The 12,337-nt window shown below is 35.0% G+C and overlaps 1 protein-coding gene and 1 long non-coding RNA gene across 3 annotated transcripts in view; one reads left to right on the top strand and one right to left on the bottom strand.

Annotated features, from left to right (window-relative positions):
• The window catches only part of LOC103024138 (leucine-rich repeat-containing protein 49), a 78,259-nt gene extending 70,434 nt beyond the window's left edge, over positions 1–7,825 (bottom strand). Inside the window, exons 1-6 of one of the 2 annotated variants that reach the window (XM_049483620.1) lie at positions 7,425–7,825; positions 4,791–4,859; positions 4,566–4,638; positions 4,198–4,425; positions 3,252–3,354; positions 1,446–1,649 (exon numbers count right to left, since the gene is read on the bottom strand). In XM_049483620.1, the coding sequence (XP_049339577.1) occupies positions 1,446–1,649; positions 3,252–3,354; positions 4,198–4,425; positions 4,566–4,638; positions 4,791–4,859; positions 7,425–7,478 (731 nt within the window). In that variant the 5' untranslated portion in view covers positions 7,479–7,825. The remainder of the gene's footprint in view (positions 1–1,445; positions 1,650–3,251; positions 3,355–4,197; positions 4,426–4,565; positions 4,639–4,790; positions 4,860–7,424) is intronic. The other variant, XM_022679832.2, reaches the window with a different exon arrangement.
• LOC125804591 (uncharacterized) overlaps positions 1–12,337 on the top strand; it is a 349,596-nt gene that overhangs the window by 269,169 nt on the left and 68,090 nt on the right. The window lies entirely within an intron of this gene.

Below are 12,337 nucleotides of genomic sequence, written 5' to 3'. Positions count from 1 at the left end.
TTTGTATGAAGATACGAATGTAGAGGGGAGTACCATTACAATGGGGCGGAAATGCCGGCAGAAACTTAAATCTACGGCATGCTTTCGTTAAGAGGCAGAGCCAGCAGCACAGAGCCGCACAGAAAAAAGGTCACGGTTTGTAGCCCCGGAGGCTACAGACAGACCTGCGTAATTAGATCTGAGGCTTTTTATTGCAATTAGGTAAAGGCTTCAAAGTGAAAGAGAGAGAGAGACAAAGAGACAGAGAGGTGATCTGGAGGAACTGTTGGCCCTGTAGATGCATGAGGTTACTGGAACAGGGTTCATCTGCAGGTCATGCTCTAGTTAGGCTGAAAGGCTCCCCTTTAAAAAGCAACACCAATGAAATTACAGTACAAACATTGATACTTAAGAAATGCTTAGGAGGCATGGCTTAAAGGAACAGTTTGACAACAAATCAAATAAACAAGATTTGTCACTTACTCCGCATGCAGCAAATCATTTAGTCAATCATTCAACAGCCAAGATATTTTACTGTTTATGATTGGAGGTGCTAGGCTAAAGCAGCTATAAAAACACTGGATTTAGACAGTCCCCAAAATATGTCTTTAAAGATTTGCAATGAAAAAGTTACAGTTTAATTTACTACTAAGTAGCATTGAAAACCTGTGTTTTCACGCCTCTACTTCAGAATTGTATAAAATGTCATTAAATCCATCCATCCATCCATCCATCCATCCAAAGCTGTGCTGAACTTAGTAGAGTTGGTATATAATGATTAGCTCTATTTGACATTTAATCCATATTGTGATCCTCAAAGACCATGAAAAATGTTATGATGAAACCTGTGCTCATCAGGACCGCATCGAAAAAAGAGAACACCAAGAGTTACCACTGTTGCACAATATAGGTTCATCCGATGAGTTCCCAGCCTCAGAACTGCAAGTTATTATCACCCCAGATATAAGTACTTACATACTTATCTTAAGTACACCCCATCTAGTACTTTTTTGGAAGAGCTGAGGAGTTGGGGATCAGGTGATGTGGTGATCACCCAGTATCCTGGCCTCACCAATAAGCTTGTCATTGAATGTAATCAAATCCTCACACCAATTCTTCAAAAACAGGTGCAAAGCATTCCCTGGACAGTGGAGCACAATCTTTTTTAATATCCTTGATTTAAAACCTTAAGAACTAAAATTGTGAAAGAGCTTTTAGCACTACAGAGTTTAGTGTTACTCTACCTTATTAGCAGTCACTTTAAAAAGATAACTGGATGCTCTGGCCATTTGGTTTCCTTACAATTACAAAACAAGTGCAACACTAGAAAAGTAAAAAAACATGACATAACATTCATAACAGACATAAACGCAAGTGCTAAAAAGTGAGCAATGATCTACGTATGTACGTAGGCAATCCAATAAGCACACTTCCGAATGTTCTGAGGAACGTCTGCCCACACACACCTGTTCTTGCCAAGCATGAGCACCCGGAGCGCAGAGAGAGAGGAGATGGCTGACATGTCGGTCAGGCGGTTGTCATATAAATCAAGGAATGCAAGCCGCTTCAGGTGTGCCAGGTGTGGGAGGTCAGATATGAGGTTGTGCTGCAGGTTGAGGAGGCGGAGCTTATTCATTCCATCCAGGTGTGGAAATTCCATCAGACCACGACTGCAGAAGTACAAACATACAAACACACATGTACACACCGTTTCACTTAATCAACAAACTGTCCTGTTTTTATCCTAAACAGTTCACAAAATCCACTAATAAGAGTTAACTGCCCCAAATTAGTTATGCCATCAAGCCCTGACTTATTTTACATGGGAAGTTCTGGACTAATATACTACATACAGTATATAGATATACTGTATTGTGGAATATTAGTCCAGAACTTCCCATGTAAAATAAGTACATACTACTAGTACCTGTTAATCTATGGCTGGGTAATACAAAAAAAATCATATCCTAAAATGTTTAATAGAAATGGCATATACAAAATAATATATTGTCGCTGTCCAATGAAAAACACTTATCTCCAAAACAGCAACTTTACAGGAGAGAGAAAAAACCTTGTAAACTTTCAATGGAAGTCAATGTAAAAAGAGTTTATTTCAGGTCATTTTGAAGGGTTTCTATTGGCCCGTTCATCAGTAAATTTAGGCACAGTGTAAGGGACAGTCTGTCTATTCAAATTATGTAGTAAAATTGAATAAGTGTTTTCATTGGACAACGACGAAATGTTAAAAATCACATATGAATATGTTAGAAAGTAGATGTTAGTATAATTTATAAATTCAATAATAAACATAAGGTAAGTTTACCATTAATGGTATTTCACTGATTTGGAACACTGCACTGAATTATGTTGTTTGAGATTAGAAAAGTCAACTTTAATTGCAACTTTAAATGTTTCTACCACATAATTTGCACAAGATGCTATCATATATAATATATCTATAAATATATTAACCATTTATGATGGTGTGACACCAGCTATTCTTACTTTTACTAAATACAAAATAATTCTAATTTGCTCGTGTGTTAAATATCCTGCTTAAATATTATAAAGTATATTATATTATATTATAAATTATATTATTTATGTATAAACACCTCTCTACACACACTGGATTTAGTGGAATTTATGAAACTGTAAAAATGTGTACACCATAAGCCAATTATTTGATCTGTAGGCAATTATTATAAAGTGTGTGGACCCTTTCTAACACATATGTGAAACAGTGCTCCAGAAATAGACAACAATTTAAAATGCCACTGATTAAATGGTTGCATTTTTGGTATATTTGTAAGTGCAACTGATTTGAAAATTACTAATTAATCACTGGTTTATGTGGGTGTGGATTTATATTTTCTCTCTCTCTCTCTCTCTCTCTCTCTCTCTCTCTCTCTCTCTTTTGTTTGTGTTGTTATATGTATACTGTCTGAGTATCTTAAACTGATAAATAAAACAAGTCAAAAGAAATAAAACGTCCTGATCAAGAAACATAAAAAAATGTAAAGTATTTTGCTGCCCCCTATTGGCTTATTAAATATTTTCTAAACATTCTAAAAATGTTTTCTAACTCAAAACTTTACATGGTTTGTTCTTTCAGGCCAGAGAACTGTAGCTATAGTGCTGCCTCTGCTGTGATGCACCTGATCTTAGGAAAATGTTTAATAACATATATATGTATGCTCAATATATTAATATTTAACTTACATTTGTGCTTGGGATTTATAAATTAACTGTGAATATTCAACACAACATACCATTTCAGATCCAGTCTGTCAAGGCTGGCTGTACAGTCATCTCTGGAGCAGAAACTGATGGGAAATCCTGGAGATGGCCTTTCATTCAGCAATACTGCATCACCTGGAGAATGGACAGCATGATGGTTAATGTTCCATATATGTAAACATTATCACAGAATTCATGCCTCTGTTCATAACGTCCACATATTCACAGCAAAAACCGTTTCAAATTTCTCAAACCAGCACACATTTATATACACTATGCATCCAAATGCTGTGAAGCAGAACTGTGTACTCTGCAATGATATAGCACTATCCCATACATGAGACAGAATAGGAGCAGAATAAGTGGGGGTGTAGAGGCATTGACCTCTGCCTACGTTAATTTCATTCAGTGGTGCTCAATGCCATATATATATATTCACAATTCACATATATTTACAGGAAATCATGAAAATAAAAATATGTAAAAAAAAAAAAATATATATATATATATATATATATATATATATATATATATATATATATATATATATATATATATATATATATGTAAAATAGGGCCAAGAGAAACTATGCTAGTCCCATCACCTGTTTTATCCCCAATTGGAAAAAGTGTGGAATGCTATTTGATGCCTACCACAAAATCTGCATTAATTGTGTGATTATTCAAGTTATGTGGGATAGATTATCAAAGGACACCATTAGGAACCTCTACACCTCCAGTTCTAAGACATCTGGAACATATAGATATAGTATATGGGCTCAAGTTTACTCAGCAGTTTAACATTGAATACAGGGACAGCAAAATGATTTAAACGTTTTATTTTCCAATGGTAGTGTACATATAAACTACTTTATATGCTGATATTTTGTTATAAAAGTAGCTATATAGAGGGCTCATTGTGCATACTTTTTGTATTATTTTCTAACTGTTCTAAAGAGCTGCTTTAAGGGCTCTTACCTGCATTTTGTGGGATGGGAGGAGCTTTGCTGTGGGAGTAGATGGCCCCAGCACTGCGAATAGCTCGTTGGACCTTTCCCCTATGTGCTTGAGCCCCCAAGTCCCCCATTACTCCAGAGTGGGCAGTTGCTGGAGGTGGCAATAGAACTCGCTCTGACCTCACAAACTCATTCACAAAGGCCAGCATCGGGGAATGGTAGGGTCTGTAATACATGGACAGCCTGCTATCTGCAGAAAGAGCATAAAAATGAGGATTAAGAAAGGCAAAGTGGAAAGAAAGCAGCAGCTGGATCATGCTTATTTTCAGTGCTTGAGATTAGTGTTATAACAGATGTCCATTCTAGCATATTCTTTGGGTGTTGTAATACCTGGCCTGGGTGGATTAGCTCTCAAGACATTCATGTTAGCTTTTGTTGGGTCCTTTGAAAGCCGCATCTCAAGCTGTGAAGTAAATGAGGTGGGGGATAAGTTAGGACTTAGGTTAAAGAAGGTCCTTTTTTTACCTACAACAACCTCGTCTATCTAACCAGTACCTTAATCGAACTTCAGACAGTCACAATATACACACAGTCATCACACACACACATACTCACAGGTCTTTGTAAGAGTCTTTCAGGTAGCAAAGACTTTACAGCTGCAATGTGTAGCTTGTAGCTGTTGACCTGTGGGAATCACAAAGAGGAAGTACAACATACAACAATAATACAACCCCAATTTTCTCTGTTTCAGGACGTGTATGTTTCAGCAAGACAGTGCTAAACCACATACTGGATTCATCACAACAGCATGGCTTTACACACAAAGAGTCCAACTGAACTAGTCTGGTTAAAAAAATGCATTGCAATGCCTAATTGGAGGAAAATAAGGAACAGAGTTCAATTTAAAAGCATAATAATAGAACGAGCCCCCACTGTGTTTCCTGTAAATTACACATCATGCTGCCATTTCTAATCAACCGGCCACCAGGTTGATATACACTGTTATCTGGTTGATTGCAGGTTGAGACAGTGATGTTTTGTACGTTTTATAACATGATGATTTTCACACATCACATGCCCAAGGTACACTAATGTAAAATAAGAATATTATACAGGAGGTAAATTTCATATTATTCACGTCTACAAAATACAAAATTATAAATCCTTTTAAGCATTGAAATTTTGTAGATTTCAAGTCAAGGTGTTAAATATCCAAGATGCATGTGTTCTTTTTTTAAACACCTATCCGGTGAAGCTTGATGTGAACCAAAGGTTAGTTTTTACCAATGTTCCAACCAAAATATAACACTTATTCAACATTGGAGCTTAATGTCAACCTAATGTTGTTTTTTGACAAATATGTGACTTTTATTTTCAATCAAAACACAGCGTCTTTCCAACATTGGAGATTGATGTCAAGCAGAGGCTTACTTCTGACAGATATATGACTTTGATTTCCAACCAAAATATAACATCTGATCAATGTTTAAGGTTGATATAAATCCAGTGTTGGCCTTTGACAGATATGTGACTTTGATTTTTACCCAGAAAGTAATATCTGTCCAATGTTGGAGCTTCTTGTGAACCAAGTGCTGTTTTAGACAGATTTGACTCTGATTTCCCACCAAAACTCAACATCTGCCCAATGTTGGAGCCTTAATGTAAGTCAAGTGTTGGATCTTGACAGATACATATGTACGCTTGATTTCCAAACAAAAAACAACATCTGTCCAAAGTTAGACCTTAATATCAATTCAATGTTAGTTTTATGACTTTGATTTCCAACCAGAAAGTAACATCTGTCCAACGTTGAAGTGTTTGGTCAACCCAATGATCTTCTGAAGCATTGAAGGACACACTTAATATCTCTAAAATATATGCAATACGTCATGCTATTTAAATCAGGTGAAGCAATAGCACCAACACATCTGTCATTAGACAAAAGCATAAGCATGTCAGCTGGCTATCTAACAATGTGTTCCTTTAAATAGGCTGACTGATATATTTTTGGTAAAGCTTGGCATTGTACTCCACAGAACATGACGCCCATTCGGTGGGTGGTTCAGACTGACGTTCTCTCTTTCTGACTCAGCTATTGTTCATGAGATTTCACCACTTTCACAACCTGTGGCCACTGCTTAGTGTGGGTGTTAAAAAGTGTCCTGGTGTGCTGCCTTGCTGCTTATGCGAGCACATTTTCAACAAACAAGTGCTCAGTAATTCACAGATACATATTTATCTCTCCATAAGTGGAGCTTGATGTCAACCCAATGCTGTTTTTTATGTCCTGTGCCTCCCAGAAATGGGAGTACTGTTTTCCTTTGAAAACCACATAAAACATTACACCAGTTATGACTGTTATTCCAAGAAATTTACAAATATTCGTTACTAGGTACTAGGGGTGGAAATCACAAGGCATCTCACAATATGATCACAATATGCTGCCAGAGACAACAATGATATCACAATACTGTGATTCTGCAAATCTCAATTTCATCTCGACCAATGATTTATGAAGGTAAATCATGAAAATAGGGGCCCAATCTTTTTCATACCACTGTATCGATAATGTATCATAAAGGAAATTTTTGAAGTGACAACTGAAAAGATAGCTACACTGGAAAAAAAAAAATCTGGACTTAACTCAGTCAAGTCATCATTTTGCTTTGTATTTAAGTCGTAAATACATAAAATGTACTCAATTAACTCAACAGTTTATATGGTGCCAGGAGACTATGGGACAGCTGTATGAAACAACACTGTAGAAAGAGCATTGACACGTGTAAAATACTAAAAGTTGGTTAAAACCACATTTTTTTAATTGGCTCAACAAGCATTTTTAAATGTTCAGGTTGAAGTTCTCTGAACTCATTTTATTAAGTTGTATTAACTTGTAAGTTCACTCATCTTGATAATATTAGTTCTTCTGACTAAAACACAAAATCTCTTTTTAAAGGTGTAGGAATGTAAGTTAGTTTTAGCAGTAGAAACTAGTGTTTACTACATTACCGCTATAATTACAATTGTGTTAACCTATATAAAATTACAATTCCTACTAGTAAAAAGTAATTATAAAAATCAGTGGCTGGAGTTTTTTAATTAAAAAAATTAAAAAAATTTAATTATAGATAAGAGAACGTAATATCCCGTGTAAATAAATGGTAACTTAACGTTAGTTAACATATGACTTCTAAAATGACAAACCTAGCTTGTCATAATTTCACCACTTATATAACCTGTACTGCTTACCGTGGGTGTTAAACAGTGTCCTGGTGTGCTGCCCTGTTGCTTATTAGAGCGCATTTTCAACACAATAAATTAAAAATACAGAAAATCAACTAAACCGCCTAAAGCCGGAGCGTTTCTCTTAGCTTAAATAGCTAACGCTAGTTGGTTAGCTCAGTAACGTCAATTAACTAACTGTTAAACTGCAGCTCTCGCTCTGTTTTTTCTTATAACCCTCTTTTTAAAGAGTAAAACATATCTGCTTTAGCTCTGAATGTGTGTAAAGGTAGTTCATGGCTATTTTTATTTTATTATTATAAACAAATAACCCCTAAAACATAAAACGTTAAAATATTTAACCTAATTTAACTAACGCTAGCTGTTCTAATATTTCTCTCAGGCTGCGCCTCCTGGTTGCCAATGGTTACGGGCGTAGCGTGCTCCGTGTAGAAACCACGAGCAGAGGGTTCCGGCACTGCAAAAAACCCATTAGCAAAAAGTAGACTAAGAAATATATGTAAATTGAGACGTAAATGAGCCTTTTCACCATACCTGTCAAATTTTAGATTAAAAAATAAGGGATATTTTCCTCTGTCCGCTTAAAGTTGTCCCACCAGCCCAACGTAGGTTCAGTATCCCTTACATTTTAAGACAGGTTTACAAAAAAAATCTAAAATAACGACATGTGAACCACTTACACACAATTAGATTATCAGAATCTGAAATGTTGCGGACATTCCTACATATGTCATTCTTTTAATAAAGCCAAATTAAAAACACTTTTCCAAATATTTTTTTAAAAGTTAAGATTTTAATGTCTTTTTGGCATAAATGCACTCTTTTTTATAATATATTTTTTATTTATTTAATGGATTTAAAATTGAACAAAGGGTGCACAAATTCTGCAAATTGAATCTTTTGATCACTCCACCCCTGATCAGTTTTGTTAATTTTTAACATTTCTAGTTCAAGCTGTTTTTTTTTATTTTAAAAGGTTTAATCTGTGTGTTTTATTTCAGAGACGAGTATTTTTAAGCAGCTATCAGAAAAATCTCATCACAGTTTACATGATTAGCCTACCGTTCCCTTTCTTTTAGAAAAATCGCTGTATATCCAGATATGTTTTAACATCAGCTGCTCCGACTAGCTGCCTGTGTCTTCCCCACACTGACCCTCCTTTGCAAGCTGATTGGCTGTTTCTCCTGAAAGGCGGGACTTTCTCCTTGAACCGGCTGCACGATTGGTTAAGAGACACAGAGCAGTCAGCTCCCTGTCTCCTCAATAATATATATTTTTTTATTTTAATATAATACGGGAAATTTACGGGAAAATACTAATACGGGAGGACAGCGGGAAAGAGGAGTAAAATACGGTAGTTTCTCGGCCAAAACGGGAGACTTGACAGGTATGCTTTTCACGGAATGTGTGCTGTTTGCTTCTTGTAACTCTTCCTAATTAAACGTATTTTCTTGTTTTTTTTTTTTTTTTTAACTCGGAATCTAATAACACATGTATTTAACTATTCAAAACATGTACTGGTCAATCTCAGGCAGCTTTAAATAACTTTTACAAGGTTTCTAAGGCGAAGATGGTTACAAAACCCGTGACATTTAAAAAGCATGTTTAAAAGAGAGTCCACCAATTTTCTCTCAAGAAAGTCTTTATTTTAAATAAATGGTTGACTGCATGTTTAAATAATTTATATTTATGACAAAAAGACACTCAGGTCAATGGCACTCACTCCTTTTATTGGAACTCACTCCTGATGTCATAACTCAGTAACTCCTGTTACTTTATGTTTTGAGTAACAGGAATTCAAGTAACATGAATATTTTTTAGCATAGAATTAGCAGAAACATAAAAATAGCTAAATGGTGGCTATGCTAATAGCATGAGGACATTGAGCACATTCTAATGATTTTCCCAAAATGTCTATTTAAAAAAACAAATATTAAAAAGATTATTTAGGCAACAGGAATGAGTCTTAAAACTGACTTTGTAAATGTAGTAAAAAAAAAAAAAAGATAAAAAATTTACAAAGCCTTTGTCTGTAGAAAATCAGTGCTGGAAAAGACAATTACTGCACTCACTACTGTAGCGTTCACACTTTCATCATATTAACATCTTAACACAGAACTCTGTAACTTTTAAAATTATAAGTCTTTTCTTTAGAGAAATTAAGCCAGATAGTAATGAGTACTGTTTCCTACAAATTCAAAAGACTCTTGTAAACTGGAGAAAAATGATACAGAAAGAGTCAGGTCTGGCTGACTTACACAGCAACAACCCCTTTAAATCAGCTTAACATTCGACAAAGTCTTAGTTTCAGCAGTAAAAAGAAAGGTCTGACAGGGGAAGAGCAGTAATAAAGTCATTGCTAAAAAAAATAGTTGTCTGGGCCATGAATCACTGCTACTGAACTAAACATAGGAGTGTCCTAAAACTTTTGACCGGTAGTGTATGTTGTATTTGTTTTTTGATGTGCATTTATAATTATGACATGTGATTGTTATGTGTGCTGTATGATGTTGATATCATACATAAAACAATAAAGCACTAAAACAATGTCAGTGACCCACCATTAAATGGGTGTATGCAGCCTTTAGGAATGTAACTTTACTACTTACGCTGTTTGTACACTTACATAACTTCACCACTTAAGACATGTTTACTGCTGCAGGCGTATAAATGCAATGATAAATGTAACCGGTAGCTTCAGCAAGACTTACTGAATTACTGTTTCTTTCTAAGGTTATTTATAGGGTAGGTATATTTAAACCCATTAAATCTACTTCACAGGTGTCAAGGACTGAGCCAGACAGACATAAATGCAGGTTTTAACTTTTAATTAAATAAAACTGTAAAACACAGCAAAAAAAAAAAAAAGCAAACACGAGTAAACACAAAACAAAATAAACAAAACTACTCAAAACGTACAAACCTGCCTAAGCGGCCACAAAGACTTCACCACCAACCTACACCATGTAAGGCACACAAAAGACTTCACAAGAAACACTCAAACAAAAGGGCTTATATACACAAGAAGGGTGAGGAACACCTGGGACCGGTAACGAGGGGGCGTGGTTACAAACAAGACACAGGGTGACAACACTAATGGCTAGGGCAGAGACAGGGCAGAGTACATGGAATAGAAAAAAAAACAAAGCTATGTGCTGAGAGCACAAGACATGGAAAACAGCAACAAACAGAAGAGAAGGACATGAACAGAAAAATACAAGACATAAAGGGCTAAAGGTGTGACAGTAGGTATATTAAAACCCATTAATGGACCCATTAAAAATACAGAGGCAACTGCTGTAAGAGCAGTCATTTCTAAGGATTTAATTGTGGTGTCAACCTGCTGGGTTTATTTATTTCATATTTGATGCAATACATTTAAAGTCACTCTTGTAAAACTACAAGGTCTTATCCCCTACAATGTCTATTGTTAATGTTTATTTAAGATCATGAATTGGATGCTAAATCATACAATAAAAAAGGTCCATATTACGGAAAAAAATATTTTCTATATTTAAAACAATGAAACTTAATGTAGTTGCAACTCACATTGCAACACACAATTTCACAATTTGTTTCTCCGCACGATTTACTGTTCACTCTGTAATTTAGAATGATGTATATTGTATGCACTTTTGTGTAAAATCTTATTATATGTGTTTTAAGATGTGCAACAGCAGCTAAGTTCAAATTCAGTATATTTCATACTTTAATTTACATAATGCATTATTCTATTTACAGCCTACCACCAGTCCACCCTGTAATCCTGTTCATTCATGCTGATTCTACTAGGAGTGCTTTAGGCCAGATGGCCTTTTCTAAATGAGGTGTTATACAGGGCAGCCAATCAGAACTGAGGTCATTTACATGTGGCATTCTTAAAGGCACAATAACAGAAGCAGCCTGGAAGCAACAGATGTAACAGTAATTAGAGTAATTATGTAACAGTGAATTTGATTAATTATGACTAGTTTGGGCACAAAACCCCACACAGACATAGTAAATAGTTTAAAAAATTTAATACAGGAGAGCCAATCAAAATGGAGGTCATTGACATGCGTCATTCTTAAAAACACAATAAGAAAAATATCCTAGGACAAAAAAAACGGTTAGGAAAGGATAAGATTACTTATGACTGGCTTTGGTACTTAAAACCCACACAAACATCATAAATAGCAAAAAGAAATATATATATTTATATATATATATATATATATATATATATATATATATATATATTAATTATGTGTAATACATGGGGAACCAATCAGAGCAGAGGTTATTTACAGGTTATTCTTAAAGGCACAATAAGGAAAACATCCTGAGACCAAAAAACACACGTTAACGATAATAGTTTAATTATCGTTTGGTTCAGAATCCCACACAAACATCATAAATAACACAAAAAATAAATAATAATAATAATACAGGGCCAGTCAGAACAGAGGTCATTTATGTGTGTATTTCTTAAAGCCATAATAAGAAAAACATCCTGGGACCAAAACATGTAAAAGGGAAATTAATTATGACTGGCTTTGGTTCATAACCCCACACAGACATCATAAATAGTAAAAAAACAAAACAAAAAAAAAACAGGGCAGCCAATCAGAACAGAGGTCATTTAAATATATCATTCTCAAGGACACAGTAAGAAAAACATCCTTAGACACAATCACTATGTAAATGTGAATTAGATCAATTATGAGGCTTATGGTACATATACAATACTTAAAAATATTCTAATACAGGGCAGCCAATCAGAACAGGGGTCATTAACATGTTATTCTTAAAAGCACAATAAGAAAAACAGCTTGGGATAAAAAAGGAGTGATAAAATAATTATGTAAAAAGGGACTTTGATTCATTATGACTGGACTCAGTACAAAAACACATAAGGTCATGAGTCATAAAAGGGGTAA

The sequence above is a fragment of the Astyanax mexicanus genome, chromosome 9, assembly GCF_023375975.1.
Source record: "Astyanax mexicanus isolate ESR-SI-001 chromosome 9, AstMex3_surface, whole genome shotgun sequence".
Lineage (NCBI taxonomy): Eukaryota > Metazoa > Chordata > Actinopteri > Characiformes > Acestrorhamphidae > Astyanax > Astyanax mexicanus.
Note: the sequence above shows the minus strand (reverse complement) of the source record. Positions and strands in the feature narration are given on the sequence as shown.